We start from the raw sequence: 9,555 nt of genomic DNA, 5'->3' as shown, positions 1-9,555 counted from the left end.
CTCTAAAATAGCGAAGAAACCTGGATTTGTGCAATAACCTGTACATACTTTTATGGGCTTATATTGTATGCTTTATAAGTTATAGCAGTTTAGAAGCAGTCGGTTAGAGCTTCTACAAATTTGCTAGTGAGTGGGTTACACTATTAAATTTTAATGATTTTCTGTTTTTCACTATACATACCAAATGTATTTTTACTTCCGCACGTATTTCCCATTACTAGAGATTTAACCATTATTAATGAAATACTGAGCATGTACACTTCAGTTTTTCAAGATAGCCATACAGTAGCTACTGTACCTTGTGCTTTGTAGCCAGTAAACTCTATGAAAATTAGCATTTGCAAAATTTTAAAAGAGGTTGAATCACAAGTGGAACGATGACTAGTATATGTACTGTAGCTACATCTGAAGTGGACCGGATTCTTGTGGTTGCAAGTGTGGTTGTTACTTTAGAGGATATAACAAGTTATATGTATGTATTTAGCTAACTTCCAGTTGTGCAGAGAATAGAAGTACGAAAATAAGCCTACTAGCTAGCTATATTGCACCAGCACTATATGGATAATGGTAATGACCCACCCTCCCACACTTTACATTTGGAATTTTACAGAAAATCACTGAATAATGGCCTAACCTAGTGCATTTAAAATTGAAGTAACTAGAGCTCCTTAATGATTTTCTGATTTTTTTTTTAAAGATTGAAATACTCTAATAGAACAGTCACTGCACAATAAATATTCTAATAGAGCAGTCACACATAGCTAACTTGAGAGGTGTGTAAATTGTATGGCAATTATCGGTATCTGTATCAGTGAAAATTTACTGCTAGGTATCAGTATCAGTTCAGTAGGTATACCAAGTTGTACGTATGTAGAGCCATCTAACTTCCAGTTATGCAGAGAATAGAAGTATGAAAATAAGCCTACTAGCTAGCTATATCGTGCCAGCACTAGGGTTAATGGTAGTGACACACCTACCCACACTTTACATTATTTTGTAATTTTCTGATGAAAAACAAAAAAATCACTGCATAATGACCTAAACTAGTGCAATTAAACAATTGCTTAAATTGAAGTAGCTGGAGCCCTAAGGCCTTTTTGTTTAACTAACCAAGATATTTCATTAGTATTAATTACTTCCTTCACTTTTCTGGAGTACGATATTGCTATCCACAACTTGCAGTTCCCTGTGCAAAAATACTTTTTTAAGGTTACGGGATAGTGAGCGACTGTCAAACAAAAACTTTATTACGTAATTAAGGCGGGCTTGGTGTTGTTGTGTTTTGTATCAGCTGGTAACAGGCTTAAATTGTTGGGAGAATAATAGCGTGCTGACTGGACAGTTACAAGGTACAAGAAAACACACGTAACAGTACAAGATAACATAGATACAACACACTTAGCAACTGGCGCACCTGTAAGCGCATGCGTAGTTTTGCTGACTAATGGCGATATTTTCCTGAACCAAAAATCAGGACTGTCAAACTAGTTGTTAACATTTTGTATAAACAGACTACTAGTCTGGCTTCTTGTCTAGGTCCTGACGGAGCCATTTGTTAGAAATAATGTTTCTAGTGCTTGTGATATCAATTTAAAAATTAATTTTGTGACTAGTGTCTTGCTTTAGGCCATATTGTAGTCATATTTCAGCAACTATACACATTATTCACAAATCCTCTTGTCAGTCCCTCACAAGTGATGTTCTTCAAACTTTAGAATTGTTCATAAGTTCTCATGGTTCTTCATTGGTCTGATTTTTGGTTCACAGTTTTCACTGTTTGGCATGGGGACAACTCATGTTTCCATAACAACATTTGAATTCCATGTCGATTTATGAGAAGTTAAGAATGCATAAATATTTGATAACAATACATTAAGAAAAATCAAACCCCTAATCATGAAAAATGATCGATAGTGTACATGTGGGGTTTACAGTATCCCGTAACCTTAAGCTGAGACTTTTTCATACTACCACCGTATATGCATCTCAAGTTTCTGTAGATGTTAGATGTGGTCTTCCTCTCTCATGAACACTTTGTCTCATTGCATTACAACAACTTGTCTGGAGTTACAGAAGTTGTATAAACGTCTGGTCATGTACTTAATCGCTTTGCTTAGCGCTGTAGTTAACGAAGCCACTGGTGATAATTCTAGTGCTAATGATAGTTCACCACCATTCTCACCACTAGCAGCCATTCAAGCCCAGCTAAGGATTGCAACAACAGAAAATAGTGATCTTAGAGTGAATGACATACCTGGAGCAATGGTGAAGGCGACAGTTGACCAGTGTACTGTTTCCAAACTTTGATGGTAGTTATTGTATAGAGAAACCAGCATACTAGAGAAGCTAAAGAAATTTAAAATAGCTGGCAGTGACACTAAAAATCTATGCACAGCTGGGAATTTATCTGATGCTTGTGAGTGCCATGCTGTTGATCTAGGTGTATCTAGGCTACATTGCTGGGCTACCTGTATACAGTACTCTCCTTTCATGCTGTTTCAGTGAACAATACAGGACTAGCGTTTACCTAACATGGCAACAAAGCTAAGATAATCTCACTTATTACTCTCGAATTAGCACTGAAAGGAATAATCCACCACTTGCAAATGCTTACCAGTTCATACGAATTTGTTAGCAATATAATATTATATGGCAGCTGCACTGCTACAAACACTACCAATATCAATGGTAATGTATTAGTCATTGAAGGCAACATTGCACTCCAGAAGCCACGTCATATATAGACCAATTATGTCGTCACAGTCTAACCACAACATTCCACTACCTTAAACGAAAGGCCTATTGATTTTAAGATTGAAATACTGTAATATAACAGTCAGTTGTTCTACAGCAGTCAATGAAAATAATTGCCCTCAATTGACTTTGGAAGGCTAAAATTCCTGTGGGGCATGCCCCCAGTCCACCAGAGGGATTGAGCTCATGTGTCTTGAATACTACTGTATTTATTAGCTTTATCTTGGAGCAGAGCCTCCCTATCTAAAAATATCTTGCTATGCCTATGGCCACTACATAGCTATGTTGTAATCATTCATATATTTTGTAAATTAATAATTTTTAATTGCAATCATAAACAACAGTTACAAATTAAGATCACTAGGAGACTGGGTGCCTACGTCTATGGCACGAGAAAATCCTCACACTCAATAATGACTGCTCATGTTAAACACAAGCAAGAATAGCTACCCATAGACTGGTTGTGCATGGATAGTTTTCTTTGTGAAGAGTGTTACAGCAGTGGTGGAGGAAGTAGTTGATGTGAGGGGGGGGCTGACCGGAGTATGCAGTTGGGGTCTGGGGGCAAAGCCCTCCCAAAGCTGTAGCCATTTAAGCTTTCACAATGTCTCAAAAGTTCACCAGTAGGCCTGAGCCTAATATGCTCAAACTTTTACCTATTATTCTTTCCAGAAATTCCCAAAATTTTCTCCTATTATTCTTTTATTATTCTTTTATCTAACCTATTATTCCATAATAATGCTCACTTAGTTTCTGTAGCTATAGTCACTTAATTCTCAAGATGCTAGTTTTGTCAGTATTAATTAATCAATAGCTAGCCATAAATGAAGCATTCAACCTTACACATAATGGTTATAGCCATTACAACAGACATAAAATAGGTATCAGGAGTATAACAAAAGAGTTTTCAATTATCAGTGTATTAAAGCTGTAGCTATAACTACATGCTAAGTTTAGTGGATAATGATATCAATATGTTTGTTGAAAGACTTAAAGAAGATACACTGGTATAAGATGTATAAGTTTCAGAATTGCAGATAATCATGCTGTTAAATCCCTGATGCTGTCTGCAGATTGTTAACATGAAACAATCTGACTGCTCTATTAGAGTATTTGAGCGTTCTATCGATCTTTCAGAGGTTCAGTTTTGAGCTCCATTCAGCCAGCACTCGTATAATAATGCCAACTACCTGTCATTCTTAGTAGTTTAGTGCTTTCTTCTAGCTAATCAAGAATAGGTACGCCCCTTACTACTGATACAAAATTGGTGACCTATTATATGCAGGCATATTAGGCGCAGGTCTATTCACCAGAATTAATTTATAGGTGCAATTTGAAGCATTTCAACTAAAATGCTAAGTTTTTTTAGTCAAAAGTGCTTAAAACAGGCTATTTGCAGTTAATAAAAACATCTTTTGACAAAGTTTTTAGCTGTCAACTACAGAGTTGATGAACATATATACAGTATTTACTGTATAAGCAGTAAAAATAGCCTGGAAATAGTTAGCACAGTGGAAAGATACCTGCTTTCAAAGTAAGAGGTCAGTGGTTTGATTCTCACTGTAGGAATTTGTTTTCTTCATCTTTTAGTTTTAGGAGCACTTTTATGAAACACTTTGACTGCTCTATTAGGGTATTTGAGCATTATATTAGGATATATCGATCTTTTTCACAGTACCCCAAGAAGGATAATTTCAGCAAGATATCATTCTGAGGATATCATTCTGAGGGGGCTACAAACAAATCACCCTGTAGAGAGTTCAGTTACAAATAAGTCACCCTATAGAGAGTTCAGCTACAAACAAATCACCCTGTAGAGAGTTCAGCTACAAACAAATCACCCTGTAGAGAGTTCAGTTACAAACAAATCACCCTGTAGAGAGTTCAGCTACAAACAAATCGCCCTGTAGCGAGTTCAGCAACAAACAAGTCACCCTGTAGAATTCAGCAACAAACAAGTTACCTTGTGGAGATTTCTGCTACAAAGTTGTCTACCTGTAGGAGAGAGGACATGTGATAATTTTCATACAGTATTAATTTTTGTAAAAAATGCATCATAAAAAAGTATCCATAGAACTCAGATCTTGATGTCTTCTCATTTCTGCAGAAAAAGACAAATAAAAGAACTACAACACTGGCCACAGGCTGGCTTTGGAGTAGACAAATACAAAAAGAAGTGATATCTATACAAAAACAGCCAAGCTGTGAAAAAGGGTACGGCCTCCAAAAAAGCCAGGGTGAAAAAGGATGTGAAATCAACGGTGGTGGCCAAGAAATGGCTGTGATGGTAGGTTAATGGCAAAAATTTTAATAACGACAATTCAGATGAATTTGTTGCCGAATCCCAACACAAGAATTGTTGTTATTAAATTTTTTGCCATTAACCTACCATCACAGCCATTCCTTGGCCACCATCTTTGATTTTTCACCCTGGGATTTTTTGGAGGCTGCACCCTTTTTTCACAGCTTGGCTGTTTTTGTATAAATTAATATTCATAGAGCTATGGACGTTAAAAAAGGCCAACTTGTTGTCACGCTTACAGGGTAAACCATTTATGGGAGTAACTTAAAAATTGGTATGCATAATTATAGGTTAACCATCATAGCTCAAACCTTTTGTGAAATCGCATTGACTGCTACAGAGGTACAAGGCAAAAACCAAACAGCTGTAAATCACAGGGTCGAAATACTATAATAGAACAGTCACTGCGAGGTAAAAAGTTGCATAAAAAATGTTGGGGGGAAATGTCAAAAAAATTACTGACCAGCATTCGAACCAGGGACCTCCACACTGAACACCCAAATCCTTAACCACTGAGCCACTGCTGTCACTACTGATCGCCTCACTTTGTTTCTACTGTATATATGAAAATTCTAGCTAAAATCTACTCAATAGCCAAGTTCATAATTTCATAGATCTACCAATGGAAAATCTAGATTGTTCTAGAACATTCTACAAATATTATGAAAGCAGCTGTGTCGTGCGGCCAAGTGCAGCCAGTGTGGGCGGGCAACTCTTGTTTTACGGAACCAGGAAATGTCATTTTCATGCATCCATTGCAGCCTTTGACACGCAACACCTAATAATGAGGATGGAGCTCGTGTAGACATTTATGCTTCAGGATTCTGGGGAGGTAAACAAACATCTGAAGGCATTTTTTAAATGTCAAAGTTAAGGCTATTGCTCCTTCATATCGTAGTACCCAAGTATCCTCACTGTAGTTTATCCACGTTTTGAATGTGAGAAACAACAAAAGTATGGACAGTGAAATTGAGATGGGTTCTTTTACCCCACTTGTATTTTCAACATTAAGGGGTGATATGGGTCATGCTGCTCAGTGCTGTATTTTACAGAAGACTTGCTCTCCTTGTCTCTCTTCAGAATGAGCAATGTCATATAGTTCAGGGTGCTGGTAATCCTGGGAATAATAATAAGGAATCTAAATAAAAAAGTTTTCATGTATCCATAGCTCCATAGTGCTTGAACAGTATAATTAACCATTTTCTGTAGTGGAAGCTTCCTCAGGGTAGGGCATCTCCCATTCCTAGTTTGAGTTGAATCTGCTCAGTTGTGGGTATATGCACCTTCAAAATTCATCTTATTTCAGTTCTTCATATAGCCACTCAGTCTTTGATGATTCCTGTAGTAAAGGGAAAATGTTAAAAGGAATTATCAAGGTCAACCATAGGCTGGTTTTGGAACTTGCAATTACACATTAATATCCACACAAAAGCAACCAAGCTGTGAAAAAAAGGTGCGGCCTTAAAAGCCTGGGTGAAAAAAGATGTGAAATCAAAGGCGGCAGCCAACAAATGGCTGCAATGATGTTAATGTTAATAAAATTTAATAATGGCTGTGTGTATTGTTGAAATTTATTAGCATTAACATCATTGCAGCCATTTATTGGCTGCCGCCTTTGATTTCACATCTTTTTTCACCCAGGCTTTTAAGGCCGCACCTTTTTTTCACAGCTTGGCTGCTTTTGTGTGGTTTACAAACATTTGATTATAAGTAGATTTAAACTGAAAATTTCTTTTATAAAGCAGATATTACGTGAGGTGATCAGTAAAGGTAGCAGTGGTTCAGTGGTTAAGGATGCAGGTGTTAGGCATGGAGGTCCCTGGTTCGAACTCTGGTAAAGTTTTTTTTGACATTTTTTGTACACTTTTTTTACCCCATGGTGACTGCTCTATTAGAGTATCTTGATCCTGTAATTTTACACTTTTTTTGGTTTTTACTTTATAACTTTGTTGCTGTAACTCTATTGCTTTTCAGACTATCAAGGCACTGCTACGATGATCAGCCTATCTACACACCAATTTTCAAGTTATTCCTATATTCGGTTTACCCTGTAGCCGTGACAGAAGTTTGATCTTTATTTTATGTGAATAAATACTCATAACTCCTTGGATATTCCATATTCCTCAGATTCACAGCAAACTTGGTACGTGAATCCACCGTTACATGCTCTTCATTTGTACAAATGATCGAGGCAATTGATTTACATGTTTGCATTTTATAACAATTTTTGCAAAGTGTGCAAAAATAAATTGAAGCCTCTATAGCCCCCCGTACTGCATAAGAAGAAAAAATGAAGAAACTAAAATGAAACTTTGAACGCCTATATCTCGCAAATGGCTGTTGTGAGTTTAATCAAATTTGCTGTGTGGCACACCCTACCCTACCTGGTGGACAGCTATAATGCAAAAATGGGATGCTTTGGAGAAGGGGCCTTGGAGCTATGCAGACGTAAAAAGCTGTTTTCTTACTTCCTGTCAATATACTCACGGTGTGGTGCCCCAGCTTTCTTGGCTGCATGACACACACGTGTCTTGATAATGCTAAGGAGAGACATCATTTATTATGCTACTTGTAATACAATTGTGGACTATCAGTAAATATTTAGATCCCCATGGTACTAGTTTCTTCACACCAAATATTTTCTGTGGCAGATAATTTCAAAAGGTTGATTTGTGATTATTTTGAAAGGTCTTTGTTTTCAAATTATATATATTTGCAAGACCTGCCATTCATCAAGATTAAATGATACATTAATTTTGGCATACTCAAGTTTTGTGTAGAGTTTGGCTAGCTGGTGATAGCCACTGTGAAGGTACTAACAATAGTGCCAGAATTTCAGTGAACAGCAAACACCAGTTCAACAATTAATGTATTGTTAGAATTTTGTTGCTTGTGTAGAAAGTATGAACTGCTGATAGTTTATCCCTCACAAAATGATTTGTATTTTGATTTGTATTTTGGTGAACTATGAAATAGAAAAATTTTTATCTTTTAATTGAGGTAGCCTTAACATTGCAATTGGCTAACAAAATTGTGTATTGTTTTAGAGTGACAACAACATTGAGAGACTACACTAAAATTGAAGTACAAAATTGTCAACTGATCACACAATATGGAGGGAAGAAGTTTCAGTGTCACTGTGAAAAATGAGGGATATAAGATGGTATTTCCAGTGGCTTATTGAATACAAAAAAGCTTGATATAATCTGTATTATACTAACAATCACATGTAAGGCTTTAGTTACTGTGTTAAACATACTGAAACCATATATGTGATGGTATAGCGTGGACATTATACTAGATATAAGCTATTTCAGGTAATGTGGTAAATAAACTGAAACCATATATGTAATAGTATAGTATGGATTATACTAAAGTATAACATGAGTATAATACAGAATTTATATTAAGGCTTATTTGTATTCAATAAGCCACTGGAAATACCATCTTATATCCCACCTTTTTCACAGTGTGTCCTGGTGATATTACCACCACCACTAATGATGATGTTGTTATGGTAGACAGAGACAATAAAGATGTAGTGATACTAAATAAAGATATGAAGTTGATCAGATCATTTGGTCAAGGAAGTGGAGATAGTAAACTGAACGATCCTGTAGGTGTAGCTGTAGGTCACAATGTAATAGCAGTTAGTGAGTATGATGATCATGTGGTGAAGAAGTTTACTCTACAAGGAGACTACCTATCAAAGTTTGGCTCCTATGGCAGTGGAGATGGCCAATTCAATCATCCTCAAGGACTAACATTTAATAGTAAAGGTTTACTATATGTGGTGGACAATGATAATTGCAGAGTTCAAGTATTTGATAAAAACGATCATTTTTCTTTCACCTTTGGCTCCCGAATTCTCCGAAATCCACGTTATATTGCTCTGGACAATGGTGATCAAGTGTATGTGACTGACCAGAGTGTTCAAGGAATAGCTATATTTAGTGAAGATGGAAAATTCATTAAGAATATAGACTATAATAATCCATATACCATTTGCCTTACCCCTGATCATTATATAATTACTAATGCTCTTTTCAACCACTACTTCACAGTGTTCAGCCCCACCCACCAGTTGATTACTATGTTTGGAATAAAAGGAAGTCAAAGACGACAATTCAATTTCATCCATGGTATAGCAGTCAACAGTGTTGGTACTATCTTTGTTACAGAGCACTACAATCATCGTCTTCAAGTTATTACCACTTGACATTATTATCAGTTATGACCCAATTGTAAGTATTGTTTTGTATATGTACAACTTCTACACACAAACCTGTAATAGTATTACTGTGTGATGTACTTTTCTGTAGTTTTGTATTTTACTTTAATATCAAATGAGGATTAAAGGGTTTAATGTGGAGCATGAACATGTATAGTATCTATAATCTCTGGCTATATGTACACAGGGTGTATGTGTAGTATAGTCAGTTAGTGGTCACACTGTATTATTATTATTATTTGGGGGAAAAGGGCAGACAGCAAAGTCC

General features: G+C 36.3%; 1 protein-coding gene across 1 annotated transcript in view; it reads left to right on the top strand.

Moving 5' to 3' along the window:
* Positions 1-9,275, top strand: part of LOC136253633 (E3 ubiquitin-protein ligase TRIM71-like) — a 12,811-nt gene extending 3,536 nt beyond the window's left edge. The window contains exons 2-3 of the mRNA XM_066046297.1: positions 8,104-8,195; positions 8,527-9,275. Of these exons, the coding sequence (XP_065902369.1) occupies positions 8,104-8,195; positions 8,527-9,275 (841 nt within the window). The remainder of the gene's footprint in view (positions 1-8,103; positions 8,196-8,526) is intronic.
* The last annotated feature ends 280 nt before the right edge of the window (positions 9,276-9,555 follow it).

The sequence above is a fragment of the Dysidea avara genome, chromosome 4 (genome assembly GCF_963678975.1).
Source record: "Dysidea avara chromosome 4, odDysAvar1.4, whole genome shotgun sequence".
In the NCBI taxonomy this organism is placed as follows: domain Eukaryota; kingdom Metazoa; phylum Porifera; class Demospongiae; order Dictyoceratida; family Dysideidae; genus Dysidea; species Dysidea avara.
The sequence above is the reverse complement of the archived record's forward strand: the minus strand, read 5'-3'. Positions and strand labels throughout refer to the sequence as shown.